At 42.5% G+C, this 24255-nt stretch overlaps 1 protein-coding gene across 4 annotated transcripts; it reads left to right on the top strand.

Moving 5' to 3' along the window:
- The first annotated feature begins 2412 nt into the window (after positions 1-2412).
- On the top strand, positions 2413-23759 carry OCIAD2 (OCIA domain containing 2). 4 transcript variants are annotated; one of them, XM_054486305.2, is made up of 7 exons: positions 2413-2782; positions 4841-4968; positions 9220-9316; positions 11280-11333; positions 15094-15141; positions 16258-16375; positions 23576-23759. In XM_054486305.2, the coding sequence occupies exons 2-7, from the start codon at positions 4903-4905 to the stop codon at positions 23655-23657; spliced, it is 465 nt and encodes a 154-aa protein (XP_054342280.1). In that variant the 5' UTR covers positions 2413-2782; positions 4841-4902; the 3' UTR covers positions 23658-23759. The 4 variants fall into 4 exon arrangements, with proteins under 4 accessions (XP_054342280.1, XP_054342283.1, XP_054342282.1 ...); XM_054486308.2 differs by lacking the exon at positions 16258-16375 and having other exon boundaries at positions 2534-2782; positions 4818-4968; XM_054486307.2 differs by lacking the exon at positions 16258-16375 and having other exon boundaries at positions 2614-2782.
- Positions 23760-24255: the final 496 nt, after the last annotated feature.

Raw genomic sequence — 24255 nt, 5'->3', positions numbered from 1 at the left:
GTTGTAACAGTGTAAGGACAGCCTAAGGACAGTAGGGCCACACTGCTCTGAAGCCCATCACTCTGGAGCCCAGGTTAAAATTCTACTGTCACTTCCTGGCTGCATGACTGAGTAAGTTATTAGCACCACTCATAGGACTGCTATGGGGATGAAGTTAAAAGATGATGAAAGCCTGGGCAACGTAGTAAAACCCTGTCTCTACAAAACAAAATAATAATTAATTAATTAGCTGGTGTGGTGGTGCATGCCTGTAGTCTCATCCACATGGGAGGCTGAGGCAGGAGGATTGCTTGAGCCTGGAAGTAGAGGCTGCAGTGAGCCATGATTACATCACTGCTCTCCAGCCTGGGCAACAGAGAGAGAACCTGCAAAAAGAAAGGGAAGGGAAAGGAAGGGAAGGGAAGGGGAGGGGAGGGGAGGGGAGGGGAAAGAGAGAGAGGAAGGAAGGAAGGGAGGGAGGGAGGGAGGGAGAGCCAGGCATGGTGGTACACACCTATAGTTCCAGCTACTCAGGAGGCTGAGGCAGGAGGATTACTTGAGCCCAGGAGTTCCAGGCTGTAGTGCGCTATGACTGGGCCTGTGAATAGCCACTGCACTCCAGCCTGAGCAACATAGCAAGACTCCCATCTCTAAAAAGAAAAAAAGATAATAAGGTCATGGGAGACCAGAAGCACAGCTGACACATATGCATAACAGGTATCCACTGCAGAGTGCAATGGGAGCACGGAAGGTGAGAAACTAAACTTGAGTCTGCAAGGCATCCACGAGGAGGTGACCTCAGAGCCCAGTCTTCAAGAATGAGTAAGAGAGAGGTGGAGAAGCAGAGGAAGGCTGATTCAGGCTGACTCTCCAGTGCACATAAAAGCATGAAAGGAGAGAATATGAGTCACTCCAGAGGGCCCTGGGAGGGCCTCAGATAGCTGCATTGGAGAGGCAGGCAGGAGCTGAATCACTCAGGGCCCTGCTAATGAATTCAGATCTTGCCTGAGGTCAGTGTAGGGCTGTGGAAAGAGTTTAAGCTGAAACCTGCCATGGATGGTTTGGCACTTTCTAAATCAACCACATTTTTCATAGCATTAGCCGGTGATAATCAATTTTGGATCAGGTCATGATCCGGAGGCCCTGTACGATGCTGAAGCAAAGCCTAAGAAAGGCTCTGTTGAGGGTCATAGACTTCTACGGCAACGTATATTTATTATAATTCTTTGGGAAGTGATAAATCCTTTGTGGAAAAGACTCATATCTTTTTCTATTATCTTTGAAAGTGCTAGAACAATAAATACATGGACACATCAGATTTGCCCAACAAATACCAACTGGTCATAACCAACGCACGTTACATACTATGACTTCTTGCTATTTAAGGTAGTTAATGGCCTATATGGTGGAAAGTAGAGATGAGGGTGGGGGCCTGGACTATACCATAGCAAGATGTTAAAGGACAAATGCCACTTAGGTTATTTGTTAGAAGGTTGACTTCAGTGTAATGGAGGGCCATTCATTTAAATCACAAAACCTATTAGAAAGCTGTTCTGTTCAGACCAGCTGATTTTTTCTGATTTCTGGTAATGCAATGTGAAATTAGCAATAGAATATTGCTAATTCATGAATAATCCACTCCTTGTTTAGCATATAATCAAGAAATAACTACCAGTATAATTAGCTGAGCGCCCACACAGCTGCTCTGCCAGTGGAGTAGCCATTCTTTTTTGTTGTTGTTCTTCTTGTTTTTTTTTGAGACAGAGTCCGGCTTTGTCGCCCAGGCTGGAGTGCAGTGGCGCAATCTCGGCTCACTGCAACCTCTGCCTCCCGGGTTCAAGCGATTCTCCTGCCTCAGCCTCCCGAGTAGCTGAGATTACAGGCATACAGCACCACGCCTGGCTAACTTTTCGTATTTTTAGTAGAGAGAGCGTTTCACCATGTTGGCCAGGCTGGTCTGAACTCCTGAGCTCAAGTGATCTGCCTGCCTTTGCCTCCCAAAGTGTTGGGATTATGGGCGTGAGCCACCGCGCCCGGCCTGTTTCTTTACTTCCTTAATAAACTTGCTCTCACTCTACGGACTCACCCCGAATTCTTTCTTGCGAGAAGTCCAAGAACCCTCGCTTGGGGTCTGGATCGGGACCCCTCTCCGGTAACAAGTGATATCGGTATTAAAGGTACCCCCACATGTCAACGGCTTCCCTCCACAAGTCAGAGTTGGGGAGGGACAGGAGGCAGGAGGGGACCGACAAAGAGCAATGGAAAGAGAAGGCCTGGGAGCCAAGCAGGCCTGGGGTTGACTCCAGGCTCCCTTAGTGGCCTGCACAACTCAGAAGTGAAGTGCAGGTCACAGTGGGCGCCACACAGGGCTGCAGAAAGGAGTGTAAAGGTGATGCCCACGCCTGGCCTAGGGCGAGGGCGCAATACATGGCTGTTGTGGCTGTGATTGCTGGAGGAAGGGAGTCATTTGGAAGGCACAAAGGAACTAGAACCTACTCGGTGTCGGGACAAGCCTTAAGGATGGGGCAGGGGTTCCGGCAAGAGCTGGGCTCCAGCCTGGGTTGCCACCAACAGCGAAAGTGACTGCCAGGTGGCGGTAGGGTTACTTCGCCAGCTTAAGTGCTTAGCGGGCAGGCGAGGGGGCGGAGCAAGAGAAGAAAACACAAAGGGCCGGGAGGAAGCCGGGAAGACAGGTGGAGTACTCGGGAGGCTAGAGCCGACCGGCGGTGCAGTCGCGGGGGAGCGAGGCCTGCCGGGCTTGGCAACGAGGGACTCGGCCTCGGAGGCGACCCAGACCACACAGGTGAGCCCCCGCCCCGGGGAGTGTTGAGGGCGGGAGGGGGTGGCCTCGGGGGAACGCGGCGCCGCAGGGCAGTCCTTCGAAGGCCGCGCGGCACAGCGGTGGCCGCTCCCCACCCACTCTCCCCTAACTCGGACCCCGGCGGCCCCGGCATGGGCGAGGGGCTGGGGAGCTTGAGGTGGCGCTGGCTGCTTCTGGCCAGGGATGGCGGCGGACTCCGGTAGGCTGACTCCCGGCTTCCCCGACCGCATCAGAAAGTGCAGTGTCCCCCGCCCGCCGTCCAGCCCTGCAGGCGCCCCCCTCCAGGCCATCCTAAGAAGCACTCCCGCCCCCCATGCTCGGGCGCGCCTTCCTCCGCACTTCCGTCGGTCAGCACCCACGAACCCACGGGTCCCTTCCCTGCCACTGAAGAAACAGAGGGTCCCCGGGCCACCCCAGCGTGGGGGGTGGGAGCTACACCTGCAAGGCAAGACCTTCGGAAGGCTTGCTTTTAGGTGCAGACTGAGGACTAAGTGGGTGCCAGGGGACCTGGCCACCGAAGCTGAGAGGTATATTTGCCTCCCAATATAGGGCAGCGGCCTAATGGCTAAGCAAATATAATCTAATTTGGCCTGGTCAGCAAAGACTTCCTGGGAGTGCTCAGGAAATGGAAGGTGTGCAGGGGCTTTATGGACGTATCCCTCATCCTCATCCTAGTCTTCATTCCTGCAACAGCCCCTCACCATTGTTGTGTCCATTATGCCCAATTAACAGTGGAGAAAGCTGAGGCAGAGACGGATTAAGTCATTTGCACCAAAGCACAGGGATCGCGGGGGGAAAGAGTCACGATTTGAACTCTGGTCTCTCTGACCCCAGTACCTTCCCGTGCAGGGCACCGTGCTGCCCCTGTAATCACATTAGGCACCTGTGATGAAACTTGGTGTGAGTACGGGTCCCCTTGGCTCAAATGCCTCAAAGTTTAGTAACTGATGTAGGAAACTGAATTGTATATAAAAGGTTCATTTTGCAGAAGAAAAGCAGAGGTAGCGGTAGAGTTCAGGGCTGCAGAATGCAGTGGCCACTGGGGGCAGGAGGAGGCTCAAAGTCCACCTGGATTATGTCCATCATTGCCAAATCCAGGTCCACTTTTCTAAGCCATGTGATGGTGTTGATGATTCACTCCCTCCTTCAGAAATTCCCTCCCCTCTGTATCAGCTATTCTTTCTCAGTCATTTCCTTGGCCTGCTTTTTTTTTTTTTTTTTTTATCTTTCTCTCTTCTCTTTTTGATATTCCCTTGGGCTCAATGTTCATATTCTCCAGTACTGTTTTTACACACGTTTGTTCAAGTTCCCTGCTTTAACTCTCATCTCTATGATAGCAGCTCCCAACTTCATCTCTCTAGCCTACCCCTTTTCTGGAACTCTAGACCCAAATCGTCAATTATTAACAGTGGCTAATTCCACTGTTTGCCCCCACAGGCACCCAAATCCAACATTTCCAAACCCAAATTTAGCATCTCTATCAAAGATGCTAAATTCCCACCAGGGTCTTTGTTCAGGTCCCTGTAACTCCTTGTCTGGACTAGTGCACCACCTTCCAACCTGGTCCTCCTGCCCCAAAGTCCATCTACCCTCCACAGATCCTCCTGAAAGCTTAGGAGTCCTAGTTCCTTTGTGACATGACTAGATGGAACGGACCCTGCTTTCTTTTCTTCCTTAGCATCCCATGCATACTTTTCATGTTGTGTAACTGTTAACTTGTCTATCTCCCCTTTTGGACTGTGAATTCCTTCACAGCAGTGATCTTGTCTTATCCTTCTTCGTATCCCCTGGCCTGGCACATAATCGACACTCAGTGCACAGTGTGGTATTTCCACTCTATTCTAGATCTGATCTGTCCCCATTAGTGAGTGCGTGTGTGTATGCTGGTGGAAGAGGAGCACTAGAAGTTGAGTTTGCAGATGGACTAACGACAAAAGGAAAAACAAGTTTTCCAAATAACTCCAGTGGATCCTCAGGATGCTTTTAAGCTTGATACAAACATTTAGTCACGGCATAGTGATTCTCTTTTATGTTCCTTAGACACTGGGTCAAGGAGTAAGCAGAGGATAAACAACTGGAAGGAGAGCAAGCACAAAGTCATCATGGCTTCAGCTTCTGCTCATGGAAACCAAGATAAAGATCCCCATTTTCCACCACCAAGCAAGCAGGTATACTTTTATATTTATTGATCGATTCATTGATTGAGACATGATCTCACACTGTCACCCAGACTGGAGTGCTGTGGTGCACTCATGGCTCACTGCAGTCTCGAACTGCTGGATTAAGTGATCCTCCTACTTGAGCTTCTCACTTAACCGGGATGTCAGGTGCAGGCCCACATGCCTGGCTTTTTTTGTGGTTAGACATGAGGTCTCACTATATCGCCCAGGCTAGTCTCAAACACCTGGCCTCAATTAGTCCTCCTATCTAGGACTGCCAAAGTGCTGGGATTACAGGCGTGAGCCACCACACCTGGTCAGGTATACTTTTAATTGCAGGACCTGCCATATGAAAAAATATATATCATAGGATTTTTATTAAATTTCAACTTTAACCGGTCATCTTATTTTTTTCAGTCTGGCACTTTGTTGGATGGGCTCAGGGAAAATAGGATGGGGAAGGAAAGTGTGTTTTCAGCTGCTTTGAAAGAAGCTGAAATTTAAAATTTAAAATTTAAAATTTTATTTACAAAACCCTTTCTTTACTCTTTCCTGTTTGTAATCCAGCCTTACTAACTCTTAGATGAACTGTCAGTGACTGAAGAGGTTTCTGATAGCAGAGCAAAACTCTTAATAGACTCTAACAGAATGATACATGTTGCTTATTTATTTTTATTTATTCTTCCATTTATTTTTTAGAGATGGGGGTCCCATTATATTTCCCAGGCTGGTCTCAAACCCCTGAGCTCAAATGATCCTCCCACCTCAGCCTCCCAAAGTGCTGGGATTACAGGCAATATTTTGCTTATTTTTTTACATTTTTATTACTGTGAGTAATCACACTAATCCTATGCTACTGACAGGTGTTACTGTTCAGGGTGGCAGAGTCCTTTATCACTAATTAGCTAGCAGATTGAGAACCCAAGTGTTAACATGGAAACAATTTTTCAACTTGTTAGGAATGGATACTGTGTGTTTCAGGAATACATCAATGAAGTAAAGAGAAAGCATTTGATGGGTCAATGGCGTTCATGTTCAAGCTAAAAATAGTGTAATAGCAGTAATGTTTAAGGAGCAAAGTTTAGGCAAGGCAAACAGACAAATGATAGAAAGTCACAAGGAGAATTATTTGGACACTTGAGTTGCCTCTGTGAAATGGAGAGTCATCAAACATTCATGGCTATACAGAAAATGATAACCAGAGCTCATTTTTTTTTTTTTTTTTTTTTTTTTTTTTGAGAGGGAGTCTCTGTCATCCAGGCTAGAGTGCTGTGGCACAATCTTGGCTCACTGCAACCTCCACCTACCAGGTTCAAGCGATTCTCCTACTTCAGCCTCCCGAGTAGCTGGGATTATAGGCACCTGCCACCATGCCTGACTAGTTGTTGTATTTTTAGTAGAGATGAAGTTTCACCGTCTTGGCCAGGCTGGTCTTGAACTCCTGACCTCAAGTGATCTGCCCGCCTCAGCCTCCCAAAGCCTGGGATTACAGGCTGACTGCAGGACTGGAAGCAATTGTGATAGCCAGGGTGTGTGCATTTGTTTATTAAGGAGAGGCAGTCCTTATTTCTGCCCCGGGCACAGCCAAGAGCAAGAGCAAATATTCACCCTGGGCATCTGGAGGCATGCCTGTGCTAAGGAAAGAAGGTAAGTGGAGACTGAGAGCAACTCCTTCTCCTGCTGCTGTGACTCACCCTGGGACTTATTGCATCTTTGCACTGTGCCTTGGGGAGTTGCAGGGAAAGAAGAGGGAGGTTGCCCACTTGGACTGCTTGTAGAGTTCCACAGACACTGGTGCCAGAGGGTTTCTCCACCCCTTTTATTGACATCATGCATGTAAAGTGCTTGGCACAGGACCAGGCCCATACAAAGTGCTCAAGACATGGTGACCATCTGTACATTGACATCTATTACACAGAAAGAGCCTGAAAAAGACAGTGGCAAGATCAGCACAATCAAACTATGCTTCAAGAGTTAAGGAGCTGCACCTCAACCAGAAAAACACTAAAACCTTGGAGATAAATGGCAAATAACCCACATAAATAATTCACAAACAAGGAAATATGAGTGTGACTTCTATAGTAAGGAACAAGCTAAATTAAAAAAAAAAAAATTTAATGGGGCTAGGCATGGTGACTCATACCTGTAACCCCAGCACTTTGGAAAGCCAAAGCAGGACAAACACTTGAGGCCAGGAGTTCAAGACCAGCCTGAGAAACATAGTGAGAACCCCCCCACCCCACCCCAGCTCTATTAAAAAAATGGCTTTTTTAATTAGCCGGGCATGATGGTGTGCACCTATAGTTCCAGCTACTCAGGAGGCTGAGGTGGGAGGTTAACTTGAGCCCAGGAGTTCGAGGCTTCAGTGAGCTGTGGTGGCACCACTATACTCCAGCCTGGGTGACAGAGCGAGACCCTGTCTCTAAAAAAAACGAAAATAAAATGGTCAAAACGGCAAATGTTATATGTATTTTTCCACAGAAAAAATTAATGAGCCAATATATAACAAAAGATTACAACCCAGATCCAATTACAGGAATTGCCTGACAACTAGAGGAGAAGGGCAGTGTAGCTGAAAAATATGTAGAGATAGTCAAACACATTCGTTATCAAAGAAGTACAAACAGGATAATAAATATTACTTTCTACCTATCAGCTTAGAAAACTGGATAATTCCAAGTGTTAGAAAATCCTTTCTTTAACTTGCTTGGAATCTTCTTTACCCATACCTAGCTCTTACACAGGCTACGTAGCCATAAGGGAATGTTCAGGCCCTGCGGGTAGGAGTGGAGACTGCAGCCATTGAGGAGAGCGGTCTAGCAAGACTCTGCAACAGTAAGAATATGCACACCCTGAGCTTTACTTCTAGATTCATGTCTGAAAAATGTTCTCTCATGGGTCCATAAGGGAACATAAGGTGGTGGGAACTCAGAGACATTGTGCACAGTTATGCAGCAGTTAGAAGCAGCAGACTAGATGAATACAGCAACATGGGTGGATCTTAAAAGCATAGAGCTGAGTTGAGAATATTTTAAGAATAAAATATACAAAACAGTGCTATTTACATTAAAAAGATACATTCACCCAAAATAATGAACATTTTGCAAGAATGGATAGAAATAAAAGAACCACATTAAACACTCAGAATGGTTGTGATGGGCAGAGGGGAAGGCGTGGAGAATGTGGACAAGAGCGAGTGATTAAAGCATATATACCTACAAAGCGAAAGGAATGGTAAAAGATGGGAGTTGGTCTAGATGATAGCATATGAACTTGATTAAAAAAACACCGCAAGGCTGGGCGCAGTGGCTTACGCCTGTATTCCTAGCACTTTCGGAGGCCGATGAGGGCAGATTGCTTGAGCTCAGGAGTTCGAGATCAGCCCGGGCAACATGGCAAAACCCCATTGTCGCTATAGTCCTAGCTTCTAGGGGAGCTGAGGCAGGAGGATTGCTTGAACCCGGAAGGTAGAGTCTGCAGTGAGCCAAGATTACGCCCTTGCACTCTAGCCCAGGTGACAAAATGAGACCCTATCATAAAAAAAAAACAAAAAACTGCAGAACCTACTATGTACCCACAACAATTAAAAATTTTTTAAATTTTTAATAAATAATTTCCAAAAAATACTACAGAACTAATAAAAAGTTATGTCAACCATGTCAATAGTTGCACCAGAAATTATGTGCACACCACTTATAAATGTGTCAAAAAAAAGCATCCAGATTGAAAGTAAACTAAACTGTCAAATAATAAAAAGCAGTCCACAGTCTAAAAATGCATACAGAAGTGCATATACATAGGTTCTCTGAGTGTGATGCTCAATGTCTAAATATTGTGCTATAGGGAAAATCTCTTTCCTCACCCAGGAGACAATGTTCAGCTGGATGTTAAGACCAGTCAGGCGAAGGGAGTGAACAGCATTCTAGGTATAGTAAACCACATAGAGGCATGGAGGTAGGGAAGGAAATGTGGCCTCAGCAGGGATTGAGCCTGACCGCAAATCTGCTGCCTGCAAAACTGCTGCCTGTGCCAGTCAGTGAATCACTCCCACTCTCCAACTAGAATTCTTCTGTTGCCTAAGTCCATCAGTGTTCCCAGTGAGAAAGCACTCTTGGAAACTGATCATTGCTTTGGGCTGCCTCTGGTAGAGAACACACACTGTGTAACAAGTGAAGAGACCTCCCTGTTCTCTTCTGTAGAAAACAAAGTGGGTGATTTTTGGATAATCTCAGTTAGCTCACCATATAACTTTCCTTACAGAGCCTGTTGTTTTGTCCAAAATCAAAACTGCACATCCACAGAGCAGAGATCTCAAAGATTATGCAAGAATGTCAGGAAGAAAGTTTCTGGAAGAGAGGTAATTGCACCTAACACTGTATTTGTGGCAGTAAACTGCCTAAATATCATATTAGAATTGTGGTAATGACTTACGTTTGAGCAGAGACTTTGCATAAATGTCTGATGAACTCTGATATTCAGGGTTGTTTAGAGTTTAAATCCAAGTTCAGACCTTTTTTCGGGCAGAGATAATACCTGATTAAGGAGCACTTTACCTCACTTAGCAAAAAGTGATGCACACATAACTCTTCCCTTTACAAAGAATATGTGACCAAGAACGTGTACCAAGACAATTATTTAGAATTTGTTGACTCCCAAAGAGTGGACCTTCCTACATTCTACCAGACTCTAAGTTTCATAGGGTTCAGAAATAATGTCAAATTCATCTGGAACTTCTTCTAGAGCCTAGCACAGTGCCCTGTTCATAGAAAATACCTAATCGATATTTCTCTAATGAATGAAAAATGGCCGCATTCCATTAATACTTCTCTTACACTGTCTCTGAAATAACATTTTCAGCTGAGTCACTTCCTCTTTCTGGGCCTGCCTCACATAAGACAAGAGTGTGAATTCAGGCTGTGCATTAAAGTCCCTTCCAATTAAAAAAATGTGTGATACAGCATTTGAAAATGGCATAGTAGAACCTGTAGATACAGTCTTGATATTTTGCAACATTGCTGATGTGTAGATAATTTATACTTTGAAATACTCATTTTGATTTCTTAATTCATTCAAATTTAGTGTCACCTGTTTTAGAAATAACACTCTCTAGAAGTTGATATTCATTATACATTATGGGATTACTGACTGTGCTTCCAGAAATTCATGTGTTTTCTGACAACTTATGAGTTGTCAGAAAATTTAATTGGGCCCTAGTAGATTAACACTTCATTATGACCAATTTGCCCACATGGGGTAGCTTTGAGTGGAAAAATTGGTTGCTATTTGATTTGTCTTGGTTGAACTAGAAAGAGCTACATGTTTATCCTACTCTCTGCTTTTGAAAGAAGTCATTTGACACATATTGATGGACAGAACTAGAAATTGCCTTTCCCAGACTAAATCTCCTGTTTTAAAATTATAGCTAAACATTACACATGTTTAACATGAACATAGTCATCTTGTAATCTTTAATTTGGATTTTCAGGCAAATCCAAATTGTAAGACAAAATGTCATGAAAAAGAGAAAGAAAGGCAAGGAACTGTCCTAGACTAAAGCAGATAGGAGAGTATGTGTAACGTATGACTCCTGAATTTCTGAGTTGGAAAAAACCCACAGCTATTGGGCCAATTGGAGAGATTTGAATAACGATTGTGTATAAGTTAATATAATTTTTCTTAAGTATAAGTGTTCAAGAAATATAAATGTTTTGACCATGCTAATGGTGGTGTAATTATGTAGGGAAACATTCTTGTTTTTAGAAGACAACTGCTGAAGTATTTAGTGACAAAGAGTCATAATGTTTGCAAATCTCAAATGGCTCAGACAAAAAAGGAAAAATTAGAAAGAGATAAAGCAAATTTGGCAAAATGTTCACAATTAATGAATCTAGATGAAGGGTATGTAGGAGTTTATTGTATTGCTTTTTAACATTTGTGTAGGATTGAAAATTTCAAAATATACACATAGCTAAAGGCAACTCCCAAATTCAACAGGTAAATGTACATATACCCTAAGATGCCTTTATTATATGTAGTGCTTAGAATCTGGTGCATGTTGGCATTCAGTACAAGGGATGTCAGACATGAAGTAGAATAGGGTTCAAATTAATGCCGTGCCTCAGGGTAAGTGACTGGAGAAGATTCCAAGAAAATTCTCCATGCTGCACTTAATAAATATTTGTTGAATAAGTAAAATAACAATGAATAAAAATTCACTGCCAAGGAAGGTAAGAGAAAAAGCTCAGAATAATTCTCCCTAACTTCTAGGTGAGGTGCCAATTTTTAAAATACCAATATTGAAGGACATTTTTGCTTTACAGCTCTGCCTTTTTCTCTTGTAAGCATGCTTGTCACCCAGGGACTAGTCTACCAAGGTAAGATTTAATAGTTGTTAAATAATCTAACTTCAGAGAGCCCAGTTTACTGTGACCCTCCTGGCAGCTTTTTGGCCCTTGACATTTATTTTTTGGTGAAGGATGTATTTATGCAGACTTCTACCTATCTTCAGCCTAAGTCCTCATCTCCCCAGAAAGCATCCTAATCCCCAGAATTAGTGAATATATTGGGTTACATGGCAAAAGGAAATTAAAGTTGCAGATGGAATTAAGGTTGTTAATCACCTGACCTTAAAATAGGGAGAGTATCCTGGGTGATCCAGGTGGGCCCAGTGTAATTGAAAGGGTCCTTACAAGTGAAAGGCAGGATCTGAAGATGGAATCAGAGAGGTGGCAATGTGAGGCCTCAGCTCAACATTGTTGGCCTTGAAGATGGAGGAAGGGACCATTAGTGGAGGAATGTGGGCAGCCTCAAGAAGCTAGAAAGGCAAGAAACCCTCCAGCCTCCAGTTAGGAATGCAGCCCATCTAAGGAACACAGTTAAAACCTTGGTTTTCATCCGGTAAGACCCATTTTGACCTCAAGAACCATAAGATAATAAATTTGCTTTGTTTACAGGAACTACAGAGAAGCAATCTTGTGCCTTTCTCTGTGCCAGAGTCCTGTGTCTCCCAAGGCCTCTGTATATGATTAGACAGATGGTTCCCTGCACAAATAAGGATGTTGCAGGGAGGAGGTGGGGGGAGCTGAAATCCACCCTAAGCTGTGTCCACCACACCATTTCTTTCGGAAAGAGGCTGCATCTGCCTGAGGAGGACACCCTGTCTCCTCCATACAAGAGACCGTAAGGACCAGCAGCTGCCTTGCATCTCACCACATAACCTCTCCCTGCCTCTTAGCGTTTTCCTGTTTTCCTCTCTGTTCTTCCTTCTTCGTCTCCTCCCTGTCTCCACCTGACCAGAGAACCCAGAGACATTCCTTAGTCCGCAGGTGGCAAGAAGGCACCTTATCTTGTTTAAGCCCATTTTATCAAACACTGCTGATTAACAGGATTTTGCTATATTTTTATTTTTTTTTAAATGAGACGAGGTCTTGCTATGTTGCCCAAGCTGTCCTCAAACTGTTGGGCTCAAGCAATCCTCCCCACTAGACCTCCTGAGTACCTGGGATTATAGGCACGTGCCACCATGCCTGGCTTCTGATTATCAGGATTTCATGGGGATCTTGCGGTTTTGTTTTGTTGGTTTTTGGTTTGTTTGTTTGTTTCTGAGACAGGGTCTGACCCTCATCCAGTGCAGTGATATAATAATGGCTCCCTGCGGTCTCAACCCCCTGGGCTCAAGTGACGCTCCCATCTCAGCTTCCCAAGTAGCTGGGTCTATACACACATGCCACCACACCCAGCTATTTTTTTTTTTTAATTTTTGAAGAGACAGTGTCTCACTACATTGCCTAGACTGGTCTTGAACTCCTGAGCTCAAGTGATCCTCCCACCTCAGCCTCCCAAAATGCTGGGATTACAGGCGTGAGCCATCACACCCAGCCTTGATTACCAGGATCTTAAAAGGAACATTTGTACCAGTAAATATGAGGGAAGAAGTCCTAGTTCTTTTCTGGGTCTCAAAAACCACATGTCACATATCTAGGAGAATCCCACTTTGACCAATATCTTTCTTGTCCATAAAGGTCATGTATTAAATATGATTTTATTTTTATAATTTGAAGATAGCATTTTTCAGATCATTTTTGACACATAAAAATATTGGGGCTGGGACATCTATGGGGATTATGGGTTTTTTGTTTGTCTATTTGTTTGTTTTTTAGATGGAGTCTCACTCTGTCGCTCCGGCTGGAGTGCAGTGGTGTGATCTCGGCTCACTACAATCTCCACTCGCTGGGTTCAAGCAATTCTCCTGCCTCAGCCTCCCTAGTAGCTGGAATTGCAGGCCTGTGCTACCACATCCAGCATATTTTTGTATTTTTAGTAGAGACAGGGTTTCACCATGTTGGCCAGGCTGGTCTCAAACTCCTAACCTCAAGTGATCTGCCCACCTCAAGTGATCTGCCCACCTCAGCCTCCCAAAGTGCTGAGATTGCAGGCAAGAGCCACCGCACCCGGCCAGGATTATGTTTTATAAGTATTAAACTACCCCAAATCTACTGCTTGTGGTGTGAATGTCCCCTTCAAAACTCAGGGTGAAATTTAACTGCCATTGTAACAGTGTCAAGAGGTGGGGCCTTTAAGAGGTTAAGTTATGAGGGCTCCACCCTCACGAATTGATTACTACCATGATCATGGGAGTGAGTTCCTTATAAAAAGGATGGGTTCAGCCTCTCCTCTTGCTCTCTGTTTCCTGCACTTCCTTGCCATGGGATAACCCTCACTAGATGCCAGCTCTGTGCCCTGGGACTTCTCAGCCTCCAGAACTGTGAGCCAAGTGAACTTCTGTTCTTTATAAATTATCCAGCCTATGGTATTCTGTTATAGCAGCAGAAAACAGACCAAGACATCTACCATTTTTTGCATCTATGCTAGTACATTTTTTTCAGAGTTTGATATCAGTTTTCCATAACTTCTCTAACAAATTACCACAGAGTGACTTAAAACAACACAAATGTATTATCTTACAGTTCTTGGAAATCAGAATTCTGAAATGGGTCTTACTGGGCTAAAATCAAGGTGTCGCCCCAGCTGTGTTCCTTCTGGAGGCTCTTGGGCTTCCTTTTCCATTATCATTTCTAGAACCACGCATATTTCTTAACCAGTGGCCCCTTCCTATGACTGTAAAGTCAGCAACATTGAGCCAAGTTCTTCTCTTGCTGCCATCTCTCTGCCTGTCACCAGTTTCCTCTTCCACACTGAAGGATCACATTGGGTCCACCTTGATCATCTCTCTCTTTTAAAGTCATCTGATTAGCAACATTAGTTCCATTTTCTACCTTAATCCCCCTTTTGGGACATAATATATTCACCTTTTCCAGGAAGTCGGATGTGGGTATCTCTAAATGGCCATTATTCTAACTACCATGAGTTGTACTGTTTGCATTGTAAAATAATGATATACACTGTGAATCTCCAAATGGAAACTTTCTATGTTGAGTTACTTAAAAAGAAAAGAGGGTGCACATGTACCCTAGAACTTAAAGTATAATTTAAAAAAAAAAGAGGATGATGACTAATCTCTTTGAACACTGTTGTTAGCCCTACCTTTGCTTGATGTCTTTGAATCAGTCTTGAACTGTCTGTTTCACATTATTTTTCTACACATTACAGCTAATATTTGTAATTTGCCTAAAACGACTATCTGGGAGTTAAATTCAACTGAGAATTGAATCATAACTCCTTTAAGATCTTTTTTTTTGAGATGGAGTCTCACTCTGTCTCCCAGGCTGGAGTGCATCGGTGCCATCTCAGCTCACTGCAACCTCCGCCTCCTGGGTTCAAGCGATCCTCCTGCCTCAGCCTCCCGAGTACCTGGGATTACAGGCACCTGCCATCATGCCTGGCTAATTTTTGTATTCTTTTAGTGAAGACAGGGTTTCACCATGTTGGCCAGGCTGGTTTCAAACTCCTGACCTCAGGTGATCTGCCCGCCTCGGCCCCCAAAGTGCTGGATTACAGGCGTAAGTGACTGCACCCAGCCAACATCATCTTTTTAAAGTCAGAATATGTATACATTTAAGAAATTTTATGTCTTAAATTTTGGAGGTTTCTTTATACGTTAAGAATAACATAATTTATAACTTATAATTTAATTTACCAAATGAAATAATAATGTTTTTCTTTATTACTCCTTAGGTTATTTGGCAGCTAATCCTAGATTTGGATCATTGCCCAAAGTTGCACGTAAGTCATAGAAATAAAAAAGCAAGCCAAGTGTGGTGGCTCACACCTGTAATCCCAGCACTTTGGGAGGCTGAGGTGGGTGGATTGCTTCAGTCCAGGAGTTCGAGACCAGCCTGGGCAACATGGTGAAACCTTGTATCTATTTTAAAAAATAATAATAAATAGATAAAAATTTTGAAAAAAGGACATTACTAGCAACTGGAGATAAGAATGTCCAGCCTAACTAAACTGCCTGTATTGACTTTTCGAAAAATCAGCCTCTATTTTCTGCCACTCTGCATTTCTTAGTTCACTCAACACTTTCTGATATATAGCTTAGCAGTAGGGACTTCTTCTTAGACCATCCTTAAAGCATGGACTAAGAGGGACTGGCAGGATATATAATGAGATTATCAATAGCAGAGCCTCTGAATGATAGATCCTTTACGGAGTTTTATTTTCTTCTTTTGCCCTGGCCAATCTTTTCAAAATGTTTTCTACAATGGATACAAAAAATGAGTAATTTTTAAGAATCAGGGGATTTCTAATAATAGAGTAACCACAAACTTGTGGTTTCATCTTCCTTCACCTGGTATCAATAGATCTTTTATGTACAAAAAGGACACATTTTAGTTGATAGTCTGAAACCACATTCATTCCTAGCAGGAGGAACAGATTTGAGATCTCTTCCATAGGAGGGTCCCTCTCCTTTGTGACCTCTCTCCTATAGGCAAGATGGACTGAAGCTCTCCACTACTCCAAGGCCATAAGGAAGATTAGGGACGTTTCTACCCAGTGATTTGGAAGCTACCTATAGCCACAACCCAGCCACCTTCTCCTGCCCCCGTGGCCTCAACCATTTGCTTGACAGGTGGGCCCTCTCTGGCCGTCTGTCTCCAGGATAGCACTGTGGCTTGCTCTGTCCTGGCCCTTCCACCACCAGTCCGAAGTTGAGATGGGGAAGTCTCCAGTTCCCAATCCTGTTCTTTTTAAATAGAGACTTCATTCTCAGAGTCTTCATTCATTGATTTAGCATGGTCCTTTTAATTTTAAAATTACCAGCGTTAATTTTTAAAGCTCTAGAAGATAACTAATGGAGAAGATTCTCAACTAATCTCTCCCAACCTGCTTTTACAGTTGCTGGTCTCTTGGGATTTGGCCTTGGAAAGGTATCATACATAGGAGTATGCCAGAGTAAATTCCATTTTTTTGAAGATCAGCTCCGTGGGGCTGGTTTTGGTCCACAGCATAACAGGTTTGTAATCTGTTTGGTTGAGGGATTGTAATGTAATTATAAGAAATTAAATGAAAGATTACTCACTATTTATAATATTAAACACAATTTTTTAAATTCACATGTTAAAAAAATTTTAACCCTCAAGTTTAGCGTTGTTGTTACCCAACCTCAATAATAACTTTGTTATTACACTTACTTACCAATTTCATTTGTTTGATAAATATTTAATGGGAACCTACTGTGTTCAAACATTGTGCAGGTTTCTAAAGAATTCCTCAATGAGCAGATATGACTTCCACCACCACAGAGTTACACAAAACTTTAACAGGTTTCTTTACTGCAGGGCTTCTCAGAATTTTTTCTGTGTCAATGCTGTATATATCATGATTCTAAATAGGGGAAATAGGCAGTACGACTTTGGAGTTAATGGCGTCACCTCTGCTGTTATAGTACTTGGGTTAAAAACCAGTTCTACCACTTACTAAGTTGTGTGACCCTGCAAGTTTCTTAAGCTTTCCGATCTTCAGTTTCCTTATCTGTATAAAATACTGATCAAGATAGTTTTTATGAGATGTAAAGAATAGAAATGATTATTCATGACACTCAGTAAGTGCTCAGTAAACATTAGCTATTTCTACCATAGAAGTTACAAGACTAGTGTTGGGGACACATTTCTCTAAACACCCCTCACTGGTCACAGTGGGTTCTATCTGAGGAGCAGCACAATATGGTGAAAACAAACTGGACTAGAAGTCAAAACACCCAAGTTCTTTTTCTAACTGTGTGACTTTGGAAAGCCATGTTCCCTAGTCCTGTAGTGATAGATGGGACCTTAATACTGTCTCTTTCTGATGAGCTGCATGAGACCCAAAGAGCTGCAGAGACCTTCTGAAGGTGACATCATTAGTAGTGGGTGGAAAATTGTCTGTCACCTCAGATCATCTGTTTTCCAAACCCTTACTCTTCCCATTACAAGAAGCAAGACCACCAAAGAATCATTAATTCCATATTTACAGACAACACCAACTTCAGTCCATCCTTGCAAAGTTGTGTTTTAGAGTCAGCTTGCTGAGGAGGAATTGACCACATGATTCTGGTCTGTGCAGGAAAAGAAAGAAAAAGTAGCACAAGTAAACGAAAGGACTGCTTCCTCTTCCTCTTCCTCTTCCTCTTCAATTTCAGGAGTGTCTTTTGCAATTAACCAACTTTGGATTCCAGAATAATTATGAACACAAGACTGAAATCTACATTTTTCAGACGATGTCCATTGTGAAAGGAGGTGACTGAAGTAACTAGTTTCCAGGGCTCCTTTAAGCTCTGTGTTCTGGGGTTTCATTTTGCCTTCCCACTGCCAGCCATGGCAGCCCCACTCTGGGCTTGCATTCATAGCTAATAACGAATTGCTCTGCCCTATGTGAAGGGCCATTACCAGCAAATCTGAGAGGCAATAATTCACAAAGCTCTTTGATTTTCTAATTAAAGGAAAGTAGAGTGGGGCACTTAACTCAGTTGAGGGGGCGGGGGGGGGGTTAAGGAATAGGCATTAAGGACTTCTTGGAGCAGGTGATGATGCTTGACTTGAATCTTAATAGATTCAAGTAGTAGGAGCTACAGCAGAAGCTATGACAAAAGGAGATATAGCAGGAGCTATGGCTATAGTAGGAGCTATAGCAGTGTTGAAGAAGGGGATTCTGGGCCAGGAATAGTATGTAGAGAGGGTACATTTTCATTTTTAAAGGGAACCATAAATACATCCTATGGCTGGAGCATAAAGAGCTATTGGGAAAGGCAGAGAACAAGCTGGAAGTCCAGGCAGGTAGAGGTCAGCTCCTGAAGGAATTTATGCCATGCTAAGGATTTTCACTTTATTCTCAAAGCAATGGGGGAAATAAGTGGGAGAAAGGGGTTCCTAATCCATGTCTTCAGGGTTTTACAATAGCAGTTTCTGGCCTTGCTACCTTCGAAGTAATCCTTCCCACCCAAGCCAGATTGAACGAGTTTTCTATCATTCAAAACACATCCTATCACTGTCCTGCATAAACAAAGTCATCCTGTTGCCAACTCCTCATAGTAGTAAATGTTTGTTGAATTTGTAAGATTATAAAACTTTAATGCAAGAAGGGACTCGAGGACATCTATTCCATATTCAAATATGAATATTATTCTAGAACGAACATGCGCATTTTCCTTGGTATCCTAAGGAAACTGGGACAAGTTAGGCAAACTATAAGCCAGAAATTCTGCAAGTATCATTTTTTTAATTTAAAAAATTATGTGTGTATATATATGCACATGTGTGTCCAAACCTAACTCCATAGGCATATAGTTTAATCCTGGATCAATGCACTGTGCGTTTATAATTTTTATGCTATTGTTAGAAATTACTTGAATTCAAAAAGAATCAAGATGTTCAAACTCTGCCTGACCCTGACCACAAATACAACCATCTGTTTCAACATAAAGCTCATTACTGGCTCTTTGAGGGGTGAAATTCTGGGGGTCATAAACCAAGCAACAACTCCTATTATTTCTTTTTGTTTTTTTTAAACTTTTAAGTTTTAGGGTACATGTGCACAACATGCAGGTTTGTTACATATGTATACATGTGCCACATTGGTGTGCTGCACCCAATAACTTGTCATTTACATTAGGTATATCTCCTAATGCTATCCCTCCCCCCTTCCCCCACCCCACAACAGGCCCTGGTGTGTGATGTTCCCCTTCCTGTGTCCAAGTGTTTTCATTGTTCAATTCCCACCTATGAGTGAGAACACGCGGTGTTTGGTTTTTTGTCCTTGCAATAGTTTGCTGAAAATGATGGTTTCCAGCTTCATCTGTGTCCCTACAAAGGACATGAACTCATCCTTTTTTATGGATGCATAGTATTCCAAGGTGTATATGTGCCACATTTTCTTAATCCAGTCTATCATTGTTGGACATTTGGGTTGGTTCCAAGTCTTTGCTATTGTGAACAGTGCCGCAATAAACACACGTGTGCATGTGTCTTTATAGCAGCATGCTTTATAATCCTTTGGGTATATACCCAGTAATGGGATGGCTGGGTCAAATGGTATTTCTAGTTCTAGATCCCTGAGGAATCACCACACTGACTTCCACAATGGTTGAACTAGTTTACAGTCCCACCAACAGTGTAAAAATGTTCCTATTTCTCCACATCCTCTCCAGCACCTGTTGTTTCCTGACTTTTTAATGATCACCATTCTAACTGGTGTGAGATGGTATCTCATTGTGGTTTTGATTTGCATTTCTCTGATGGCCAGTGATGATGAGCCTTTTTCATGTGTCTGTTGGCTGCATAAATGTCTTCTTTTAAGAAGTGTCTGTTTATAACCTTCGCCCACTTTTTGATGGGGTTGTTTTTTTCTTGTAAATTTGTTTGAGTTCTTTATAGATTCTGGATATTAACCCTTTGTCAGATGTGTAGATTGCAAAAATTTTCAGGAGATAGAGACAAAAAAAACCCTTCAAAAAATAATGAATCCAGGGGCTGGTTTTTTGAAAAGATCAACAAAATTGATAGACTGCTAGCAAGACTAATAAAGAAGAAAAGAGAGAAGAATCAAATAGATGCAACAAAAAATGATAAAGGGGATATCACCACCGATCCCACATAAATACAAACTACCATCAGAGAATACTATAAACACCTCTATGCAGAAAATCTAGAAGAAATGGATAAATTGCTAGACACATACACCCTCCCAAGACTAAACCAGGAAGAAGTTGAATCCCTGAATAGACTAATAACAGGCACTGAAATTGAGGCAATAATTAATAGCTTACCAATCAAAAAAAGTCCAGGACCAGACGGATTCACAGCCAAATTTTACCAGAGGTACAAAGAGGGGCTGGTACTATTCCTTCTGAAACTATTCCAATCAACAGAAAAAGAGGGAATCCTCCCTAACTCATTTTATGAGGCCAACATCATCTTAATACCAAAGCCTGGCACAACACAACCAAAAAAGAGAATTTTAGACCAATATCCCTGATGAACATCGATGCAAAAATCCTCAATAGAATACTGGCAAACCGAATCCAGCAGCACATCAAAAAGCTTATCCACCATGATCAAGCGGGCTTCATCCCTGGGATTCAAGACTGGTTGAACATACATGAATCAATAAACATAACCCAGCATATAAACAGAACCAAAGACAAAAACCACATGATTATCTCAATAGATGCAGAAAAGGCCTTTGACAAAATTCAACAACGCTTCATGCTAAAAACTCTCAATAAATTAGGTATTGATGGGACATATCTCAAAATAATAAGAGCTATCTATGACAAACCCACAGCCAATATCATACTGAATGGGCAAAAACTGGAAGCATTCCCTTTGAAAACTGGCACAAGACAGGGATACCCTCTCTCACCACTCCTATTCAACAAAGTGTTGGAAGTTCTGGCCAGAGCAATCAGGCAGGAGAAAGAAATAAAGGGTATTCAAATAGGAAAAGAGGAAGTCAGATTGTTCCTGTTTGCAGATGACATTATTGTGTATTTAAAAAACCCCATCGTCTCAGCCCAAAATCTTCTTAAGCTGATAAGCAACTTGAGCAAAGTCTCAGGATACAAAATCAACGTGCAAAAATCACAAGCATTCTTATACACCAATAACAGACAAACAGAGAGCCAAATCATGAGTGAATTCCCATTCACAATTGCTTCAAAGAGAATAAAATACCTAGGAATCCAACTTACAAGGGACGTGAAGGACCTCTTCAAGGAGAACTACAAACCACTGCTCAATGAAATAAAAGAGGATACAAACAAAGAACATTCCATGCTCATGAGTAGGAAGAATCAATATCCTGAAAATGACCATACTGCCCAAGGTAATTTATAGATTCAATGCCATCCCCATCAAGCTACCAATGACTTTCTTCACAGAATTGGAAAAAACTACCTTAAAATTCATATGGAACCAAAAAAGAGCCCACATTGCCAAGTCAATCCTAAGCCAAAAGAACAAAGCTGGAGGCATCACGCTACCTGACTTCAAACTATACTACAAGGCTACAGTAACCAAAACAGCATGGTACTGATACCAAAACAGAGATATAGACCAATGGAACAGAACAGAGCCCTCAGAAATAATGCTGCATATCTACAACTATCTGATCTTTGACAAACCTGACAAAAACAAGCAATGGGGAAAGGATTCCCTATTTAATAAATGGTGCTGGGAAAACTGGCTAGCCATATGTAGGAAGCTGAAACTGGATCCCTTCCTTACACCTTATACAAAAATTAATTCAAGATGGATTAGAGACTTAAATTTTAGATCCAAAACTATAAAAACCCTAGAAGAAAACCTAGGCAATACCATTCAGGACATAGGCATGGGCAAGGACTTCATGTCTAAAACACCAAAAGCAATGGCAACAAAAGCCAAAATTGACAAATGGGATCTAATGAAACTAAAGAGCTTCTGCACAGCAAAAGAAACTACCATCAGAGTGAACAGGCAGCCTACAGAATGGGAGAAAATTTTTGCAACCTACTCATCTGACAAAGGGCTAATATCCAGAATCTACAAAGAACTCAAACAAATTTACAAGAAAAAAACAACCCCATCAACAAGTGGGCAAAGGATATGAACAGACACTTCTCAAAAGAAGACATTTATGCAGCCAAAAGACACATGAAAAAATGCTCATCATCACTGGTCATCAGAGAAATGCAAATCAAAACCACAATGAGATACCATCTCACACCTGTTAGAATGGCAATCATTAAAAAGTCAGGAAACAACAGGTGCTGGAGAGGATGTGGAGAAATAGGAACACTTTTACACTGTTGGTGGGAATGTAAACTAGTTCAACCATTGTGGAAGTCAGTGTGGTGATTCCTCAGGGATCTAGAACTAGAAATACCATTTGACCCAGCCATCCCATTACTGGGTATATACCCAAAGGATTATAAAGCATGCTGCTATAAAGACACATGCACACGTGTGTTTATTGCGGCACTGTTCACAATAGCAAAGACTTGGAACCAACCCAAATGTCCAACAATGATAGACTGGATTAAGAAAATGTGGCACATATACACCTTGGAATACTATGCATCCATAAAAAAGGATGAGTTCATGTCCTTTGTAGGGACACAGATGAAGCTGGAAACCATCATTCTCAGCAAACTATTGCAAGGACAAAAAACCAAACACCGCGTGTTCTCACTCATAGGTGGGAATTGAACAATGAGAACACCTGGACACAGGAAGGTGAACATCACACACCAGGGCCTGTTGTGGGGTGGGGGAAGGGGGGAGGGATAGCATTAGGAGATATACCTAATGTAAATGACAAGTTATTGGGTGCAGCACACCAACGTGGCACATGTATACATATGTAACAAACCTGCACGTTGTGCACATGTACCCTAAAACTTAAAGCATAATAATAAAAGAAAACTATACTACAAGGCTACAGTAACCAAAACAGCATGGTACTGGTACCAAAACAGAGATATAGAACAATGGAACAGGACAGAGCCCTCAGAAATAATACCTCACATCTACAACCATCTGATCTTTGACAAACCTGACAAAACCAAGAAATAGGGAAAGAATTCCCTATTTAATAACTGGTGCTGGGAAAACTGGCTAGCCATATGTAGAAAGCTGAAACTGGATCCCTTCCTTACACCTTATACAAAAATTAATTCAAGATGGATTAATGACTTAAATGTTAGACCTAAAACCATAAAAATCCTAGAAGAAAACCTAGGCAATACCATTCAGGACATAGGCATGGGCAAGGACTTCATGTCTAAAACATAAAAAGCAATGGTAACAAAAGCCAAAATTGACAGATGGGATGTTATTAAACTAAAGAGCTTCTGCACAGCAAAAGAAACTACCTTCAGAGTGAACAGGCAACCTACAGAATGGGAGAATACTCCTATTATTTCTGAAAAAACAAGGCTAGTGAACTCTAGCATAGACTGTATCTCTAATATTGTGTTAAAGCCAGGTGCAGTGGTTCATGCCTGTAGTCTCAGCTACTCAATAGGGTTGGGTGGGAGGATCCCTTGAGCCCTCGAGACCAGCCTGGGCAACATAGATAGACTCCCCCCACATCTCTATTAAAAAAATTATGTTAAAATCATAAGAATAATATATTATGTAAAGACTAGGGCTTCCAGTGTCAAAGTACAAACCACCGTCTATTTTTGCTTCTCTCCTAGGCACTGCCTCCTTACCTGTGAGGAATGCAAAATAAAGCATGGATTAAGTGAGAAGGGAGACTCTCAGCCTTCAGCTTCCTAAATTCTGTGTCTGTGACTTTCGAAGTTTTTTAAACCTCTGAATTTGTAAACATTTAAAATTTCAAGTGTACTTTAAAATAAAATACTTCTAATGGAACAAAAACATTGTGTCTGTCACTCACTGAAATGTATTCCGTGGAAGGCTTTCAAGTGAACTAAGCGTTACATGTTTTTCTGCTCTTTAAGAACATGTCGGGGCATGGCGCAGTGGCTCATGCCTGTAATCCCAGTACTTTGGGATGCCGAGGCAGGCAGATCATTTGAGGTCAGGAGTTCATGACAAGCTTGGCCAACATGGTGAAACCCTGTCTCTGCTAAAAATATAAAAATTAGCCAGGTGTGGTGGCACATGCCTGTAATCCCAGCTACTGAGAGGGTGGCTGAGGCAGGAGAATCACTTGAACCCAGGAGGCAGAAGTTGCAGTGAGCAGAGATTGTGCCACTGCACTCCAGCCTGGGTGCCAGAGCTAGACTCCATCACACACACACACATACACACACACACACACACACACAACATGTTAGGAATCCTCACACACACACAAATGACATTGCCCCCCACCCCAACTTGCTTACAGCTAAATAAGAGAATTAAGTCT

Source organism: Pongo pygmaeus, chromosome 3 (genome assembly GCF_028885625.2).
Source record: "Pongo pygmaeus isolate AG05252 chromosome 3, NHGRI_mPonPyg2-v2.0_pri, whole genome shotgun sequence".
NCBI lineage: Eukaryota > Metazoa > Chordata > Mammalia > Primates > Hominidae > Pongo > Pongo pygmaeus.
Note: the sequence above shows the minus strand (reverse complement) of the source record. Positions and strands in the feature narration are given on the sequence as shown.